Below are 19,949 nucleotides of genomic sequence, written 5' to 3' on the forward strand. Positions count from 1 at the left end.
GAGGCCGGAAGTCAGCCCTGAGCGGACGCCGGAGGAAGCTCGGCTGGCTCCCGGCCACCGTAGGTTCGAGCTGTGTGTGTGTGTGTATGTGTGCCCGGCGGGCCGTTCCGAAAAGGAGGGCGGGCAGCGCGCGCGTGCGCAGAATCGAGGCCGGGCTGCGGCGGAGGTGTGGGGGCGGTTTCCCTCAGCCGGATACAGCTTCTCTTCGGCCGGCGGCGGTTGCAGCTGACGGGAGAGAGCGAGCGAGAGAGAGCAGGGGGGACCCCAAGGTAAGACCCGGAGCCCCAGGCCGGCTTCCCCTCGCGAAGCAGGGGGTTCGGAGGGTGGGGGTGGGGGGAGCGCTTGCTTCAGGCTGTGTGGCCGCCGCCCTCAGGCCTGACAGGATGGGGGAGGGGGGCTATTTTAAAATCTCTTGCGGGCTCAGAGAAGCCTCCGGGGGCTCCGGGGGGTGGGCACGATGAGGAAGGGCCCCCCCCACCCAGTGTCTGAGCACCTTCCTTGCAAGCAGAGGAAGACTGGGAATCGCCTCTCTGGAGGCAGGGCTGCTGCCAGTCAGTGCAAGGCAATGCTGGAGGAGAAGGGCCCAGTAGTCAGAGTGCCGGGGGGGGGGGGGCGAGACGGCTTGGTGTAATCTGTGGCCACCGTTTCAGCCCCCGCTGGCAATCGCCAAGAGGAAGCGGGGAGGGGGGGGGAAATCTGATTGATTGCTGCCGGTCTGTGCGGGCCCTGCTGAGCTAGATGGGGTGAATGGTCACGTTCAGGGCAAAGGGGGCTTGCTGCCGTCTGTATGGGGAGGCTGGTGGGGTAGCTCAGCTGGGAGAGCCTTAAGACCTTTACTCTCAGCTCGACGGACTGTAAATGAGAAATGATGCGGCAACGCGAGGAAAAGGATGGCGATCGTGTGTTCGGGACAGGAGCGAAAAACGCGATTTTAAGAAATTGTATTGCATTAATTTGGTTTGGTTTGGTTTGTAATCGTTTGGGAAATTAATAAAAAATAATTCTGGGGGGGCGGAAGACTCTTCATCTCAGAGCTGTGGGTTCGAGCCCCATGTCGGGCAAAGGATTCCTGCATTGCTGCAGGGGGTTGCAATCACTACATGGGTTAGTTGGTCTCTTCCAACTCTACAGTTCTGTGAAAAACCCAGCAAAAATCAAGGTCTGGGGCTTGGAGAAGGGCTTTGGCATCTGCTTTGCATGCAGCTTCAATCCTCCACTCCACCAGGGAGGGCTGGGAATGTACCAGGCCTGGAATCCTGTAGATCTGCCGCCAGCCAGTACCTTCTTGCTGGGCCAGCCTTAGGCCTGTGACAGAGTGGGCAGAGTAAGAATTGGCCTGACTCTGTATAAGGCAGTTTCCTCTGTTCATTAGCAGTATCAGTAGGGGGGAAAGAGTTTGCTTTTGATCCCTGAGATCTCCAGGTGGGGCTAGGAGAGGACCCTGCCTTAAATCCCAGAGAGCTGCTGCCTGTCAGTGCAGACAAAACTGAACTTGCTGTGATTCATGTTGACTAGATCAGAGGCAAGCAGTTGAACTGGTTCACCACTGCGGCGTAACTTTGAAAATAAATCATGAACTTGGAGGCTGCTATGAAATTTCATATTAATTAGCAGGTAAAAGAGATGTAGCTCAGTGGTAGGACATCTGCTTTGCATGCAGAAGGTCCCTTGTTCAATCCCTGCTTCTCCACAGAGTCTTGAGAATGATCCTTGCCTGAAACTCTGGAAGCTGCTGTACGTCAGAGTGGACAGTGCTGGGCTAGGTTCTTAATGGTTTGACTGTATAAAGCCAGTGCTTGTTTCCCTAATGTCCAGAGGCTGCAGTTTATATTGGTCTTTTAACCAATGAAAGTTTCTCCCAAAACTGCAGAATGTAGTCTTTGGATATCATGCTCAAATAACAGAGTCTTGTAGCAGCTTGAAGACTGACAAATCTTACTGTGACATAAATGTCACTGAGCTACAATCTGCTTCATCAGATGCATGAAGCATAATCCTGAGTTCCAGGTATATATTATGTTTGTCCTTCATCTCTGTTGGTCTCTATGCTCACCCACCCACCTTGTTTTGGATAAGGTCCAGCTTGAAGAAGTTGAGAAAAATAACAAGGGAGGAGCTGGGGAGAAGAGAGAGCAATATTGTTAAAGCCCCAGAGTTTTCTATTTGTAATAGACATTAACACTTTCTGCTGTTGTAAGCTGCAGAATTTGTGCCTTCAACATTATGCACTTCTACTTCTCTCTCTCTTCTCCCCCTCTGCAAACATTTTAACATTTTCCTGACAGTTCTGGAGAATTTGGGAACTTGTTCTCTACATGGACACCTTTTTATTGATCCTAATAAAGCTGTTACCCACCTGAGGTCTTTTGTTGCATTTCTAATAGGCTTTGAAAAATGTTCTAATAAAGGGGACCAAAAGATACTGTTGGTGATGGTGGAGAAGAGGGGAGGTCTTCATCTTTATTAACTGTGGGTGGGGGGGACCGTTGATCAAATGCATTGACTAGAGTTGCCAGCTGACCAACTTGGCCTGCTCCTTGGTCTGTGTATCTGAAGAAGTGTGCATGCACATGAAAGCTCATACCAAGAACTAACTTAGTTGGTCTTTAAGGTGCTACTGGAAGGATTTTTTTTATTTTGACTATGGCAGACCAACACGGCTACCTATCTGTAACTTGGTCTGCTCCTGTGCTTGTACAGCAGCCAGAGGTGCAGAAATTAACAGGTAAAACTTTTCCTAGAGAAATTAAATTGCTGTGATTTGTGCATCAAACTGTTAGTAAACATGCCGAAGTAGGTTTAGAGAAAAGTTGGCCACCTGCAATGCATTTTGGGTGCTGCAGAGATGCTTAGCAAGGCATCCGTCAGTGTTAGAAACTGAAATATGAAAGCTAGGAGCTAAATGGCACCTTAAACCTAAGTTACAGGCACAACAAAGAAATGTCTAGGCACACTTTTTTTAAATAACAAGAATACAAAGCTGAAAATGAATAAACTGCAGCTAAAATATTATGTTCATTTTTCATATGATTTAGTCCTTCTGCCCACCTCCCTAATATTCTTAAGAGGGTCTCTCTTCCAGTCTTCAAAGAGTAGCTGGAAGTGGGGAGGCAGAAAACGCTCCTCCTTTTCTTCCATTCTGCAGTTTTAATCTGAAATCTTAGGTGCAGTACTGCGTCCAGAGCTCAGAAACTGCTCACACTAATGAAATTCCCTGTCGCAAAATGCGCCTAGAACAATGGGAGTTTCGAACACTGGCACCCACTCAGGGCTTCTTTTTTCTAAGGTAGGATTGGTCTTCCCCTTGCTCTTTGGCAGCTCTTGCATTCCTTGTTACACAGCTGCATGATCCAGAGATGGTTTTGCTTGTGGATGAGAGGCCAGAGCACAAGCAGTGAGGCATGGCTGCTGCTTCTCCACCCAGCTTGTGTACCTCCCTTGGGCATAAGGCTGCTTTCTTTCTTTCTGGTGGCTTGCCAGCTAGACTTTGTTCAAGTGTGTCAAATTGAACTGGTGATCACGTGACGCTTTTGTCCCACCCACAAAGGGTGCTTGGGACTTGGTAACCCTTCTATGATCTACCCCCAACTCCACGCTCTGTCATTTAAATTTCAGAACTGGCACTCTCTTACACTGGCTGCTTCCATATAGTCTGGTAGCATCAAATTGTCTTTTATTTTATTGATCCAGTAAGCAGACATCACATTAAAACTTGTATATCAGCTTACAGAAACAGGATGCAGAGTTGTCAAAATATTGATTTTATATTTAATTGGATAATTTTTCTGCTTTCATCTGAATTTAGCTACAATTTATGTAGGAATCTTAATGACACAGTGTGCGCATACACCCTCCTTCCCAACTCCTTTTCAATATGGCTTGAATATGGCTAGCACATAGGGGGACATGTGTGAGCAGCAAATCCTTTGTATGCACAATCTGTGGTGGGGCTCCTCTCACCTTGCAGCAGCAAATGCAAAGCTGCTTGCCATGTACAGCAACCACTGGGGAGGACTGAAGCAGAGTGGGTGAGGAAGTGGTTTTTTGTACAATGTATCTGAATTGACTGTTTACAGTTTGTCACCTTATCTCTCCCTGGAGGTGTGGCAGCTTTTGACAGCATATTATGTGCCTTGCAGGGAGGGTGTTTGGGATACCAGGCTGATCTGAACTCACAGTCATTGCTGCAGTTTGAGCTGCTGACATTAGTGAGGATGGAATAGCCGGGGAAAGTGAGGGCTGTTGGAGCTTGGGTCCTGCTGCACATGCAGTTTTGCTACCAGGGCGTTGCTCCTATCTGGACACCCTGGCTCCATAACCCAGCACTCTCTTCCTTCTAGCAGGAAGCAGACAAAACTGATCTTGTGACACTATTGTTACAGTTATGTTTTCAAATGTAATCTTCAAAGCTATATTGAATATCTATACAAGTCACTGCTATATTGTCCTTGCAGTGCATCATGGAATACTGTTTTTTGGCGTGTGGGGTATGGGGGGAGAAGTCTGTGCATTATAGAGATGTGATGAATGAAAGACATTTGCTGGGGAAAGTGAATGAGTTGGTAAAGATGCTTTGTAGGATGTGATTTGTAAATGAAATAAATAATTTATAATAAAAAAATAGATGCTGGTTATAAACTGTTAGCCTTAGATAAAGTGTGGCCAAGAAATTCCCTAAACCAACACTCTTAACAACACAATTCCTTACATATAAGTTCCATTGAGTTCACTGGGGCTTCCTTCCCAGTTGTTTTCATTGTATTTTGTATTTTCTGCACCACCATGATATGTGTGTTAAAGGTGATAGATAGATAGATAGATAGATAGATAGATAGATAAATACAATAAGTGGATATAGGATTTCACTCTTAATGAAGATAACTAGCAAACCGATTCCATTTTTTGGGGGCGGGGAATATTCTGGCCACCTCTGCTTGTTATTACACTAGCGGAAATTTACATGTGGATGTTTAGATGTTGGGCAGACCAAGGTTCCCTTATCACAGTTAAATTTCTAGCCATTTTTTTGTAACTGGCGGCTGTCCTTGCTGAGCCTGTGGTATATGATAGTTGAGATAGAATGTGACATTTTACACACTTCTGTGTATGAAGCTGAGCTGGTTAGCTCCATCTTGTCCAGGCTTGACGAGATAGCTCTTTAGTGTCTGTGGCAGAGATCTTTGCAAGCCTGAGATCAGTTATTGGCTAGACTGGTGGGATTGAATCTGGAAAGATACAGGACGGGGCAGGAGTCCAGTTTCCCAGATTTTGTAGGCTGCCTTCTATACCACACCAGTGCTCCCCTTTCATTTAATCACAGCTTCCTAGTTTTCTCTTGAAAGTGACTGCATTCCCTCAATGGCAAACATTCCTCCCATATGCAATTGCATGGATCCAGGCTTCCCCAAATTGGTGCTCTCCAGGCATTGTGGGTCTCCAGCTCCCATCCAGCCCAGCTGGCATAGTCACTGGTCAGGAATGATGAGAGGGGTAGTTTTGAACATCTGCAAGGTTCCAGGTTAGGGAAGACTCCAGATATGTTAGCAACTTTCACAGAAACAGCAGTCCATAAAACTTAAAATATATGGGGAGGAATTCAAGTTAAATGTCATACAAGAAGATGCAGGATATTGGTTTGGCTCTCGTGGCTGGTTGCACAACAGAAGTCCCATTACTTCCTGTTCCACAAAAAAAATTCCACTAGTGCAACCGTTGTGCTGGATTTCATATTGCGCAACTGTGATTCTTGCCCTTACACTAGCACAACTGTCTTTGCACTGACAGTTAAAAAATTTTGGGTCTCAGACTCCAGCTGCTTGTTTGCGGCTAGTATGAACTATTCAAGCAAGATTATGGTGGAAGGACATTTTGGGAGTTCAGATTGGATAGAGCTTCAGTGTGAATGATTGCTGCTGTGTGAACAGGGAACTCCAGTGCCAGTGTTCTCCCCTCCCCATCCCCCAAAAGGAGATTGGTGATTTGTTGAGGAACTGGAACAATTGCTTTAAGTGAAGGGACTTGAGCCAAAGGTTGCAGAGAGTGGTTGACTGAGTTGCTCTCTGGAGAGCTGCCCTGCTAATACATGTTCAGCTGTTAGTCTCTTGGAATGGGCTGCGTTATCTTCTAAGAGGGTTTCTCGCTCAGCAGGAAACTGCATCCTGGGAGCTAAGTAGCACCTTCCAAAGAAAGAGGCTGACAAGTTGTTTCTTGTTTGGGCTAGCTTGGCAGTTCCAGCTTGAAAGCGTGCAGGCTTTTGGTTTATATTTGGGAGTGATATGCGGCTCCACCAAGTCCATTGGGAAAGTGCTGGGAAGTGTCCTGTCAGAAAATGGACTCCCCGCCCCATCCCCAAATTGTCTCTGGTGAATTTGAATTTTTCATGCTAGAAGTCATTCTGAAACTTTCCAGAGTGACGAGGCCTGCGCTGAGCTTTGCACATTGCTTTCATCCTGAACTCTTCACATATATTTGGTATTAACGTGTTTGCAGCTCAAGCCCCTTAATTCCTGCTGGACCATTCATTGTTAAGAATAATCTGCTCTTGGCTTCCTTCTCAACAGTTCTTTGTGTATTCACAGAAGGCCTCCGTGCCTCTGGTGCTGGCTGAGAGAGGAAACGTTCTGAGCACCCATCACAGCTGTTACGTTCTAAGCTGTTGTGAGTCTTGGACTGCTGAATTGGGTCCTAGATTGCACCAGAGCAGCTGACAGATAGTTCAGATTTAACAAAGCAGAAGATGTTTCTCTTGCAGTCATTTTCAATGTAGAGAATTTCTGCTGGTAGAGAACCAAAGTTAAGACTGCTCAAGATTGCTAGAAGCTTATTACAGAGTATCTGGTTTGTTCCTTTGCTGTTTATTCAAAAGCTTTGGTTCAGCAACCAGGAAAACTTTTCTAACAATCAGGGGCCAATGCTAACTCTTGGCTGGGGAGCAGTAGGGGTTATTCCACTGCGATATCTGAAAACTAGCTATGTACTGACCAGGGCAGAAGTCTTTTTTGTGTGGGGGAGGGGGGCAGTATTTGTCTTAATATTTGCTGAGCCAGCTCTGAATTGGACCCCTCTCCAGTTGATGGAGCAGTTTAGGATCCAGCAAATCTTTGTCTAGACCAGCTCTTCCTGTATCCTGCCCCATTCCGAGGCTTTACACTGGCTGCCCAAATACCACAAGTGGTATCCTGTCAATAATCTGCACTGTTGGCAGGCGCAAAGGAGGACCCCCCTGCTGGCAGAGGGAAATCACTGCACTCTTAATCCCCTTCCAACAACAGATCAGGGGTCAGCAAACTTTTTTAGGAGGGGGCCAGTTCACCACCCCTCAAACCTTGTGGCGGGCCAGGCTGCGCATGCATGCGCACGTGCACACATACGCATGCATGCACGCATGCACACGGCGGAGGGGGGCTTCTCTCTCTCCCCCAGCCCCTCCCCTCCCCCACTTTCCTACCTCCTCCACCGCTCTGCCTGCGGTTGGGAGCCGGTGGTGGTGGTGGTGCCTCTCCTTTCTAGGCCAGCTTTCCCAGGTACCTGGTGCAGGGCCAGCAGGCACTCCAAGCTCCAGCCAAAGCCCCGTGACACTCCTGTCATGATGCCTACAATGCAGCCATGGACGGAGAGGCTGGCAGGCGGGTGGCGAGTCTGGGCCGTGCCTCAGCGCACGAGTGGCAAGGCTTTGGATTGGCTGGCACCAATCAAAGCCCAGCTCCTCCACAGGGCAGGGAGAGCCCGGAAGAAGGAGGGAGGAGGGGGAAAAGGTGCCCGGGGGGGGGGGAAATTGCAAAAAAAAAAAAAAAAAAAAGGCAGAGCACGAATGATCATGCCGATCCAAGTGGCAATTCCAGGACCGTCCGCGGGCCAGATCCAGAAGGCAATTGGGCCTGATCTGGCCCGCAGGCCTTAGCTTACTGACCCATGACATAGATCAAGGGTTAGGATTGCTCTGTTACTGACAAACCAAAAAGTGTGTGTGTGAGTTTAGGGTGAATGTATGTTGAGACAACAAGGGACGCGGGTGGCGCTGTGGGTTAAACCACAGAGTCTAGGACTTGCTGATCAGAAGGTCGGGGGTTCGAATCCCCACGACGGGGTGAGCTCCCGTTGCTCGGTCCCTGCTCCTGCCAACCTAGCAGTTTGAAAGCACGTCAAAGTGCAAGTAGATAAATAGGTACCGCTCCAGCGGGAAGGTAAATGGCGTTTCTGTGCGCTACTCTGGTTTGCCAGAAGCGGCTTTGTCATGCTGGCCACATGACCCGGAAGCTGTACGCCGACTCCCTTGGCCAGTAACGTGAGATGAGCGTCGCAACCCCAGAGTCGGTCACGACTGGACCTAATGGTCAGGGGTCCCGTTACCTTTTTTATGTTGAGACAACAAGTCGTGGTGTTTTACAATCTCTGGAGTTTTACAAAATACATCAGGCAGACCTGGTCTTGTTCAGATGCATGGTTTGCTTAGGAGTAGGTTCTAGCTCCCCGGAACATGGTTTTAAAAAGTGTTTGTTAAACTAGGTCAAGAAAAAGCTCCTGTGCTGTGTAAGACAGCTTCCTGGGTTTTTGGGGGGTGGTGATGATAGTGGGTTGTTCTCTGATTGCTTCTGGCTCATTCCTGGCTGGTTTCTCTTTTCTCCTTGCATAACTTCTGAAAAATGAGCTCCTTACTGTGGTTGTGGTTCTTTTAAATGCTTGCATATTTAATACGTTCGTATTCTGCTTTCTCCTAGTGCACTTTTCTCCTAATGCAGTTTACTGTTAAAGGCACTGTACTAAAACAAAAGGTACAATAGACAAAACAGAATCCTCTCAATCTGTTTGTGGTTTCTTTAGGAACTGTTACACGTAATTCGCAATTTTGAATATTTATATTTTGCCGTTCAAGGCAGCTTATCCAGCCCAGCAGCCCTTCAGTCTCCTGGCCGAGGCATGTAGCTAGAAAGTGCCTCTTTTCAGCTCTGCAGTCTCAGGGCAACTTGCAATTGGAGACTAAAGAACATGGGAATTCTTCCTGACACCAAATCAAACGCTTGGTCTACCTAGCTCAGTACTGTCTGTGGTGACTAGCAGAGGCTCTCCAGGGTTCCAGACAGGGAGCCTCTCTCAGCCCTACCTGGAGTTGCTGCAGATTTGGGACTTTCTTCCTGATACTCCACCACTGAGATGTGGCCCATCCCCGTAAACCTTACGTTTTGAGGCAGGAAGGTGGGAAACCAGCTCCTTTCAGTTACGCTTCCCTTGGCTGATAGGGTGGGACCAGGTTTTATTTCCATCTTTCCATGATTTTCTCCTGGACAGCAGAGGGTGAAGCCTCCCTGTGGCCATTGGCTGATGGTAGAGGCCTGAGTCTGCCTCTCTTTGGCTTTGCTGTCCCCTGGGCAAGTGGGAAGTGAGTCGTCTCTGGAGAAGGGTGGGTGCGGAATGCATGTCCATAACTTGGTTTCTGAGTTATTGCATAAGTCTCCTAGCAATACTGGAGGCTTGGTCCAGTATTTTTCTCCCAACTGAGTTTGGCTTCCTCTGACTTCTTCCTTTCTTTGTGCAGGACTCTTCCCTTCAGATCAGAAGAATGCAAACGATAAAGTGCGTGGTTGTTGGCGATGGAGCTGTGGGGAAGACCTGCTTGCTCATCAGCTACACTACCAATGCATTCCCTGAGGAATACATTCCCACGGTGTTCGACAACTACAGCGCTCAGATGACTGTTGATGGCAGGATGGTTAGTCTGAATCTCTGGGACACGGCAGGCCAGGAGGAATATGACCGCCTGCGCACCCTCTCCTATCCTCAGACCAATGTCTTCGTCATCTGCTTCTCCATTGGGAGCCCCTCCTCGTACGCAAATGTGAGGCACAAATGGCACCCTGAGGTGTCTCACCACTGCCCAAATGTGCCGATTCTTCTTGTTGGCACTAAGAAGGACTTGAGAAGTAACACGGAGACGGTGAAGAAGCTGAAGGAGCAGAGCCTGGGCCCCACCACCCCCCAGCAGGGGACGTCGCTGGCCAAGCAGATTGGAGCCGTCAAATATTTGGAATGTTCAGCGCTGAACCAGGAGGGGGTGAGAGAAGTCTTTGCTGAAGCTGTGCGTGCCGTTTTATACCCTGTGACAAAGAAGAACTCCAAGAAGTGCCTTCTGTTGTAGTCGCCAAGGAATGTGGAGTAAGGATTGAGGGCTTTGGGTTGTTTTGAAGGTTGCCTCCTTAATCTAATTGCATCTTGCACTAATGGCTCTAAAGAGATATATTTCTTTCCGCAAGTACTCTTGCAGTTCAGGTGCCAGTTCCAGCAGACTGGAACAAAAGACATCAATTCCAAGTTTTAAGATCACCCTATCTGCCATATTCTCAGTGTCTATGCTTATCTAATTCTCCATCTCTTCAGTGGAGGAGAGCTGCAGCCAAGAGAGACTGTCCAAGACAAGTGCTTTCTTTGCTATACAAACCTAAGATACAGTCCTTTCTGAAGGAGACAGTAATCTGTTTTGATTCATGGGCCACTGTTGCTTTTCCTAACAATTTCTTCATCAGTTAGCTGTCTTTTGTATAGATAGGGCTGTGCCTTTCCAGTAACTGTGTCAATTTGCCAAGAGTGTTTGAGAACATGTTCTGAATTTTAGAATGTCTCCGCTGTGGGATGCAAGCACCACATGTGGTAACAGAGATTTAGAAACTGAGAGGGCTTTCAATAAGATCAAAACTACTCTGCTCCTCTTTGTGGAATTGGATGCAGGTTCCACAAACTTGTTCTGGGATTGGGAGCTGGTCCCTTTTTGCTTTCAGGGTTGGAAAACTGGGCTTTACAATGCAGCTCCTTACTGTTTCTGGAGGGTGTCCCTCAGCTGTGTGATTAAGCCAAGGCATCCTTTCAAAAGCTGACTTTGCCACATATCCTTTTAAAGCTGGGCTTGCCCTCCACAGGATGAGATTTCCTTTCTCAGCCTGCCATAAGAGTCCATCACTCCAAGATTATACTCTTGCTGTGCCTGCTGTAGGAAGATGCCCTGATGGCATCGCTGCCAGGCCAACTAAACCCCACAATGAAGTGTGCCCACTCACTTGATTTTAGGTATGTTTTATACTGTTGAAGGCTTACTGCTATGCTACAGGTACCCTTATATAAACTCTGGACTGGCTGGCCTTTATGTCCATGGGCACCGTGGCAGTGCCCACCATTTCCTCAGCATATGCCTCCTTCCCCAAATGTTGTGGTTGACCGTAAATCTTATGAATGTGGTATAGATGGCAGAGATCTGCCTGCTCTAGAGCAGAAGGTCTCATTTGCTCACTACACCCCGCCTGCCTTTTTAATATAATTGCCAATGCTACAAAGCAGTACTGTATTTCTGTGCCTTTTCATTAGTACTATGTTTTCTCCTGCAGGTGAAAATATCAGTAATTTCTTGCCTTCTAAACTTTCAGGTGTAAATGCTATTAAAATGTTGCACTGGTTTGTTGACCTCTTTAGGACATAGGTACCCAATATAGGTGCATATAGGCAGGGTTTTAACTTTCACTGAAATATTAACTTCCCTTTCTTGGAAAAAAAACATGTGCAAGTGCTTTTTAAAAAGAAAACATGCATTTCTAGCACCACAGCTGATTTAATCTAGTGGCATTAAGGAACTTTTTTTACTTATGATGATTTGTGGCCATATTCAAGATCTTTAGTTTATTGGGAGCCTGATGCTCTGTGGCATCTCTCTGGCCAAGGATAGCTTATTTATTTGATCAACAAGTTTGTTAATTGCAGTTCTTGAGAAATGAGTGTTTTCTCCACAGGTATGCTGCATTGCTGCCAAGGAACAAAACAATACTGAGCAGAATTCTGTTCCTTTTTTTTTTTTTAAGCTCAGCACCATTTCGAAGTGAATTATTTATGTTTTTATATGACGATTGTTCTGATTACAAATCTGGTGTGTCTAAATGGAGAGCAAAATTTGCCTGACTTTAGAATCGCAGTACTTGTGAGCTGTCCTCGGTATTGATGCCAATAAAATGCAGGTGTAATGGAGCTAGACAGATAACTGAGACCAGGTGCAAAGCCAGTGTAGTTCACACCATGGTTGAACAAAATCTGCACCTAGAAGTCCTAAGAGTTGAGGCTAACCTGACTAGATCACTACAATTGAAATTGGGTGTTTTCTTCTCCTCCCCACATAGCCTGGGTCCTTTGGCTGTGATCTGACCATTCTCAGGATTTAAAGTGGAGACGGACACATTCTTGGTGACTAGGGAACACAGTTAAATATGGCTTGGTCTAATCTCTGGATCCAAATGCTTTTTTGAACATCAAATAAAATCATAACTGTGTTTGGCTCTGGTGCCTTTAGGCCCAGAAATATTGTGGACTAGGCTCTGGAGGCCAATAGGTGGTTTGTTTTTTTACTTGAATGTTTGTGTAGAATGTGCAGGCCCTAAAAACTTGCAAAGCTTTCTTCATCTGCCTTGCAGAAATAATTCTGGGTGCTGCAGGGGCCAAGGTGAAAGAGCTGTCTGATCTGCCCGTTGGAAGGAATTTCTCTAGGTTGAGGTTTTACGTGGTTGATGGGTGTGCCACATGTGCCTTAATGTGCAAGGGGAATCTGAGACTGTGTGGTACTGAAACATACACTGGCAACTGATTTTATAGTTAAAAAATAAATTTGTATGGCGACTAACGGAGTTATTTTTAAATTATGCAGAATTAAATTGTAATAAAGCATTTTCTTTGTTTTTTCCTTTGTCTGGTTATTCATTCTCTCTCTCTCTTTTCATAAGGGGTGTTTCAAAAAGTGTTCCCTTTCTCCCTGAGCTTTTGTTATAAGGAATTTGTAGTTCCTTGGAACCAAGTTTGTTTAGAGCAACTTTGATCTTTTATGAAATGCCCTTGCTCCCTTTAAGAATGTTCCTCTGTTTTTACAGCTTTGATCTTGCATTTAGTTCTGAGGGAAATATCTCTCCAGTCATGCCTAGAATTGCATTCTGAGCTGGAGAGGAGGATGTGAGTTATGACAGTAGTAGTGCCTCTTAAAAGGTTGAAGTAGAGATGGTGCAGCAGCTACCATCATCTACGCCTGTTTAAATGTAACCTTTATCATGTCTTTGTTTCAGAAGTGTCTCCTACTCCATTGTTCTATCAGACCTTCACAAATTTGGTGTAGGCAGACCAAATTTATAATGTCCAAGAACTACAGTTGGACATATGCTACTTCTGTTACTTCTAGTGCCACCTCATCCTTGCCTGATTTCTGCTGGGTGGTAGTTGTGCAGAAAACACAATAAAAACTTACCCATTTCCCAAAACAAGCAATTGTGTGAATATATGTGGATGCAAAGGGTGGCGCTGTGGGTTAAACCACAGAGCCTAGAACTTGCCGACCTTCAGCAGTTCAAATCCCCATGACGGGGTGAGCTCCCATTGCTCAGTCCCTGCTCCTGCCAATTAGCAGTTTGAAAGCACGTCAAAGTGCAAGTAGACAAGTAGGTACTGTTCCGGTGGGAAGGTAAACGGCGTTTCCGCTCTGGTTTGCCAGAAGCGGCTTAGTCATGCTGGCCACATGACCCGGAAGCTGTATGCTGGCTCCCTCGACCAATAAAGCGAGATGAGCGCCGCAACCCCAGCGTCGGTCATGACTGGACCTAGTGGTCAGGGGTCCCTTTACCTTTACGTGGATGCAAATCTATTCTGTCTTCCCTTAAGAGCACAAGAACTATGCTGGGTCAGGCCAAATGTCCATCCAGTCTACCACCCTGCAGTAGCCCGTTGTATTTTTTAAATTACCCCCTCACACACCACCTGCTCTTCAAAACAAATTAGCACAGTGGTTTACAATGAATATAAAAATACCAGCAGGCATCTGTGGCCCTGTAAGTTAAAGTAGTGTGCAGTGCTTCTGTTCACTGTTTCAGCTGCCTAATTTCATCTTTCCGGGTAAACCACTGGTATTGCGTTAAGCTAGGTAAGCTCTGATTTCGTCCCAAGCCTGCTGCTGCCCCCTTCTTCCTGCCATAGCTGTCAACGTTTTCCTTTTTTTAAGGGAAAGTCCCTTATTCCGAAAAGGGTTCCTCGGAAGAAAAGAGAAAGGTTGACAGCTATGTTGCTGCCACCTCGTGGAACATGTTTCAGTAGTGCAAGCATAAGCATGCCTCCTCGGAGGTAAGTGCTATTGAATTAAATGGGGCTTACTCCCAGGTATGGAAGTTTAGGATTGCAGCGTCCCCCCCCCCCTTTAAAAGCAGTCTTGAGTAAGAATTTGTTGCCACATCATTGTGTCGGAGTTCCACAGGTTAACTGCATGCAGGTTGGGAGAAAGTCCTGGGTTTCCCCACATATAATCCCCTACTTAGTGGGGTTGTGTGTAGAGGATAGACTAGGAGCACCGTCAGCAGCAACTTCGCCACTTGAGAGCTCCTCGTGGGAGATGGTGTGATGTAACAAAAGATTCATTTATAAAACCAAAAGAGCTGTAAGGGACTACAAGGGTCCCGGAATAAATCTATTCTCCCAGCGCGGGGGCTGCAGCCCGCAACCCGCGCTCGCTCTGCCGACTTGAGCTGTGCCAGCGCTCATTCATTTCGCTCAGCCCGGCGTAGTGGGAAGCCACGCCTCCCCGTCCTTCACAGGCCTCCCGCGTCCCGTCCCACGGCAAACTCGCTAGTCTAGCGCCGCTCTACCCTCATGGCTGCTCTCTATGGATGCGGCGAGACACGGCGCAACTTCCGCTTCCGATATAAACAAACCTGAGTTGAAATAAATGGCGCTGTTGGAGGCGGCACCTGCAGATACCGCTTGGCGGAGATGTCAGACACGGACAGCGAGGAAGCGGCGGCGGCGGCGGCGGCGGCAGCAGCAGCAGCCAAGCCTGCCGCATTCCACTTCGGCAACATTAACGACCACGGCCAGCTCGAGGGAGAAGAGCTCTTCGACGAGGTGGGCTCCTCTTGGGGGGCAGGGGGCTGGGCGCTGGGCAGGGGGCTGGGGCTCGCTACTCTCCGAGCAGCCGCCCCGGGACCGGAGCTCCATAGCTAGGGGGCTTGCTCTGCATGGGGAAGAGCTCTTCGACGAGGCAGGGGGCTGGGGCTCGCTACTCTCGGAGCAGCTGCCCCGGGACCGGAGCTCCATAGTTAGGGGGCTTGCTCCGCATGGGGAAGAGCTCTTCGACGAGGTGGGCTCCTCTCGGAGGCAGGGGGCTGGGGCTCGCTACTCTCCGAGCAGCTGCCCCGGGACCGGAGCTCCATAGTTAGGGGGCTTGCTCCGCATGGGGAAGAGCTCTTCGACGAGGTGGGCTCCTCTCGGAGGCAGGGGGCTGGGGCTCGCTACTCTCCGAGCAGCTGCCCCGGGACCGGAGCTCCATAGTTAGGGGGCTTGCTCCGCATGGGGAAGAGCTCTTCGACGAGGTGGGCTCCTCTCGGAGGCAGGGGGCTGGGGCTCGCTACTCTCCGAGCAGCTGCCCCGGGACCGGAGCTCCATAGTTAGGGGGCTTGCTCCGCATGGGGAAGAGCTCTTCGACGAGGTGGGCTCCTCTCGGAGGCAGGGGGCTGGGGCTCGCTACTCTCCGAGCAGCCGCCCCGGGACCGGAGCTCCATAGTTAGGGGGCTTGCTCCGCATGGGGAAGAGCTCTTCCTCAGTCGCCAGGAAGGACTGGGAGAGCTCCTGCAGAAAAGCGTAGCAAATATCTAGGGTTGTCATGTGCCCTCTTTTTCAAGGGGGGGGGGATTCTTCTTTTTCAGAGGGAAAATTTCTGTTCTAAATTTACATTTTCTCCGGCTTTACTTTCTGGATGATACATAGACACCGCTGGTGGCTGAAGATTTGCTTTCCTCTTCTCTTTTCTTCTGTCCCCCCCGCCCCTGCCCCCTGGGGGCAGGGGGGGCACCACTGGTTTGGTTTTGGAGCATGTGCTCTGTGTACAGAAGCCCCCTTCCCCAGTTCAGCCCCTGACATTGAAAAGTGGGGCTGGGAATGTTCCTGTCTGAGGGAGTGCAGAGCCACTTCCAGCAAGCATGGAGAATTCTGGGCTGGGGGGACCACTGGTCTGGTTCTGGAGCATGTGCTCTGTGTGCAGAAGCCCCTCCCCCTCCCCCATCAAAAAACCCTCTCCCCCTCTTCCATCAATCCCTGACATCTCAATGTAAGGATTGGAGAGTTCCTGCCTGAAAGCCTGGAGAGCCAATCACATTAATAGCAAATGGTGGACTAGGTGGACCAATGGTTTGGTGTTGGAGGATGTGCTTTGTGTACTGAAGCCTCCTGGTTTGACCTTGACATTTCAAGAAGGGGCTGGAAAAGTTCCTGCATGAGTGCATGGGAGCCTTTTCTAACAAGCATAGCTGATTGAAGCTGATTAAAGCTACAGCATTGGACAAAGCGTTAATTAGAAGCCCCTTTCCCTGCTATTGAAACACACACACACACACATTCTTCTTGCAGCTGTGCATCTGCTGTAACTGGTAGTACCTCTGCAAGATATTCCAGGCAGAGAAGGATTTTTTCCCCACTTGTCCTTCAGTCTGAGATGCCAAAGACTGAATGTCACTGAGGTCTTGTCACTGAGCCCATAGTGCTCCCCCCCCCACCTTCCATATGAAACAGTCTTATATCAAATGAGACCTCTGGTTCTTCTAAACCAGTACTATCTGCTTTAACTAGCAGTGGTTCTCCAGAGATTTTTTTCAGCATTGCATCTTTTTAACTGGAGATACTGAAGACTGGATCTGGGGCCTCCTGCATACAAAATGTGCTCAGCCATCAAAACTACTGTCACATCTTGTATAGCTCCCAGGTATGCATTTCTGTTAATAGTGCAGTGTGGCTAGATGTTATCTGCAGTGCAACTTACTGCTTTGTCCTCCTAATAACTTTACAGTTATGCCTTCCCAACTCTACTCCATATTACTGTCTTTCCTTCCACTTCTGACCAACTTCTGTTCTCTTTCTTTCTCCCAGGAAACAAAAAAACCTTTGGCTGATCTAGGGGCAATGGATCTGGGGAGCGACATAACCGAAGCCACAGCCGGTGAATATGATGCTTCTGTGGTAGATGAAGTCCTGATGGATGAGGAAGGTGAGATAACCTTTTTGCCTTGGGGGTCTGGGGTAGAACAGCCTTCTCCAACCTGGTGTCTCCCACATGTTGTTGGAATCCAGCTCACATCAGCTCTAGCCCGCACAGCCAATGGTCAAGGAAGATGGTACTTTTGGTGCAACAGAATGTGGAGGGCACCAGGTTGGGGAAGTCTAGGGTAGAAGAAGGGCTTTGGTCTCAGGATCTGGGATGACTCCTGTTTGTGTATTAAAAAGAGGTCCAGCTGGTTGATGCTTTAGTGATGCTTGCTCAGCATCTGCAAGCAATGGCTAGACTTAGTAGCAAAGTGGCATCTTCTGCTAGGTAAAGGTAAAGGGACCCCTGACCTTAGGTCCAGTCGTGACCGACTCTGGGGTTGCGGCGCTCATCTTGCTTTATTGGCTGAGGGAGCCGGCATACAGCTTCTGGGTCATGTGGCCAGCATGACTAAGTCGCTTCTGGCGAACCAGAGCAGCGCACGGAAACGCTGTTTACCTTCCTGCCGGAGCGGTACTTGCACTTTTGATGTCCTTTCGAACTGCTAGGTTGGCAGGAGCAGGGACCGAGCAATGGGAGCTCACCCTGTGGTGGGGATTTGAACCGCCGACCTTCTAATGGGCAAGTGCTAGGCTCTGTGATTTAACCCACAGCGCCACCTGCCAGCCCCCAATACAATAGCACAACGTTATATACAATTAGCACAGATGCTTCAGGAAGAAATGGATGAAATTATATACCTCAGGTTGCAATCTTGTAAAGTCTTACCTGAGAGGAAATAGCCACATGTGATGGGACTTTCTTTTTGTTTGTGGCTCCAACTCTCCCCTTCCCCAGAGATGTATTTGGTTCCCTCCCAGATTTCTTTTAGAAGAGCTTAAAACCTTTTTCTTTGTCGATCAGTTTTGTTAAGGTCATGCTCTCCTCTGGGTTTGATCTTCTCATAGATTGATGATGCAAGGGACAGATAAAGATGCTACTCTTCTGTTAATTTTAGTGTTTTGTTAGATGCCTAGGCAGAGCTTAGGTTTTGCCAGGACTCCCTCTCAGATCTTCTTTTTACAGGCTATAATCTTGTAAATGCTTGTCTGGTAGTAAGTAGCCACATGTAATAGGCAGAAATCAGATGTCTAAGCATAAATCCTTATGCCAGTGGAACAAAAGTTAGTGCTAAACTGGATTCCATCAGGGGAGCTGATATTCTGCACTGGGACTGAAGGGGTTTATATGTGATGGTTCCTATGTGTTGTGGTTCCTTTAATTGCTGTTCAGAAAAAATTGGTGCATGGCTTCCCTTATCTTGCACCTGCAGATCTTGTGATTGGTGTTTGAAGGTCACTGTGACCTGGCAACCAGCCAAGGTTATGGTCATTCTTTAGTATATTAAGAGAGAGTTTGTACATTGTCTGTTCGGTTTGCTTTGAGAAAGCTATGCATGCTGTGAGTTCTACTTGCTTTGCATTTGAAACCCTCACCTTCTACCAGGGATCTAGTGGAAGCCTGTACTTTATGTATACAGTGAAACTGTCTTAATGCTTTGGACTGTCAGTAAGTACTGAACTGACTGAAAAGTTGGAGTCTGACTGAATTTCTTCCAGCACAAACTGCACTGCCATGAACCTACATGCTTGGGGAGCTGCACATGCTTGGCACAAGCCCTATGCCAACAGCTTCTATGTGATTTGTTATCTGCACCTGGTTTGTTCATATTCTGTGAATTAAATATTGTATTCCTCTCTCCCTCCCACCCATTCCTTGCCTTGGTGTTTCCCTTACAGTCATGGGAAAAAGAAAGTGCACCCTCTTTGAATTCTGTGTTTTTACATATGAAGACATAATAACAACCATCTGTTCCTTAGCAGGACATATTACACTTTTGCTTTTATCATCATGTCTAGTTGCTGGTGGGAATGAGGCTTAGGATACTCCTGCGAAAGCCATACTCCTTTTTCCCACGTCCTTCATGAATGTGGGTGCAGAAGCTGTGATAGGAAAAAGGTGTTGCCTGCTGGATCTGTAATTTTGCTGTGTTTTCTGTTTCTCCCTCCACCACTAGGCTGGGTTAAGAGTAATGACAATGCTGTTGATTATTCTGACATTACCGAGCTGGTTGAAGATGATGTCCACAGTGGGCAGGCGGTATGCAGCCCTCAGCTAGTTGTGAGGGCAGGTAAGCGGTGGCAGATGGTTTTCTCTGTCGCCTTTGGCATAACTGATATTTTTCTAATCAAGCTGGTTCCTGCTGCCCTGATGTCCGTGCTGGTTCTCTCTTGCTCTTCTTCTTTAGAGTCCTATACCTTTAATAATTGCAACCCTGGTTTCTGCTCCTGGTAAACATTTTATCAACGGAGTCAGTCTTGCATAGTATGCTTTTCCATTGCTCTGCCCACCTTGGCCCCTGTTACAGGAGCTGATGGTAATGAAGATTGCATTAATTGGATGTTTTAGCCCTAGGCCTTTCCATTCCCATAGCAGGTGTCTCAGCTGTGGGGAATAGGGAAAAGGTTTTTTAAAAAGAGAAAGTGGCTAGTTCCCTTGGATTCTTTCACATTTTTCTGTCTGAAGTCATCACTTGCAAATATGTCTCAGGCTTGGCTAGCCAAAGGACAACCTTCTTTCACACGGCCAGACCATGGAAGATGAGGCAATCAGTGGCTACTTACCATGACTAAATTGATTTTAGAATGTATTTCAATAAATTGACTGTGATTTTATGTAAACTGTGCTATTTTTACTGTTGTTAGCCGCTCTGAGCCCAGCTTTGGCTGGGGAGGGTGGGATATAAATTATTATTATTATTATTATTATTATTATTATTATTATTATTAATCTCCAACAATGCTTTATGTTGGGCCAGGCGCCTGGCCCACCTAACTCGGTATTATCTTCCCTGGCTGGCAGCCGCTCTCTGGGGTTTCAG

At 47.6% G+C, this 19,949-nt stretch overlaps 2 protein-coding genes across 20 annotated transcripts in view; both read left to right on the forward strand.

Moving 5' to 3' along the window:
- On the forward strand, positions 1 to 12,704 carry LOC310698698 (rho-related GTP-binding protein RhoG-like). The gene is made up of 2 exons (XM_083486094.1): positions 1 to 269; positions 9,533 to 12,704. The coding sequence occupies exons 1-2, from the start codon at positions 87 to 89 to the stop codon at positions 10,130 to 10,132; spliced, it is 783 nt and encodes a 260-aa protein (XP_083342220.1). The 5' UTR covers positions 1 to 86; the 3' UTR covers positions 10,133 to 12,704.
- Positions 12,705 to 14,695: 1,991 nt separating this feature from the next.
- TAF1 (TATA-box binding protein associated factor 1) overlaps positions 14,696 to 19,949 on the forward strand; it is a 45,433-nt gene continuing 40,179 nt past the window's right edge. For 9 of the 19 annotated variants that reach the window (XM_083486179.1, XM_083486193.1, XM_083486183.1 and 6 more), the window contains exons 1-3: positions 14,701 to 14,898; positions 16,915 to 17,032; positions 19,086 to 19,199. In XM_083486179.1, the coding sequence (XP_083342305.1) occupies positions 14,767 to 14,898; positions 16,915 to 17,032; positions 19,086 to 19,199 (364 nt within the window). In that variant the 5' untranslated portion in view covers positions 14,701 to 14,766. Of the gene's footprint in view, positions 14,899 to 15,466; positions 15,482 to 16,603; positions 16,751 to 16,914; positions 17,033 to 19,085; positions 19,200 to 19,949 lie in introns of those variants that run through there. The other 10 variants (XM_083486196.1, XM_083486186.1, XM_083486197.1 and 7 more) reach the window with 3 other exon arrangements.

This window comes from Podarcis liolepis (genome assembly GCF_965112155.1).
Source record: "Podarcis liolepis genome assembly, chromosome: Z".
Lineage (NCBI taxonomy): Eukaryota > Metazoa > Chordata > Lepidosauria > Squamata > Lacertidae > Podarcis > Podarcis liolepis.

What these genes read in the sequence shown, in the direction of transcription:
- LOC310698698 (XM_083486094.1), top strand. Translation starts at nt 87, where the DNA reads ATGTGTGCCCGGCGGGCCGTTCCGAAAAGGAGGGCGGGCAGCGCGCGC. An exon ending in AGAGCAGGGGGGACCCCAAG is followed by an intron (nt 270 to 9,532) that starts GTAAGACCCGGA and finishes TTCTTTGTGCAG; the next exon opens with GACTCTTCCCTTCAGATCAG.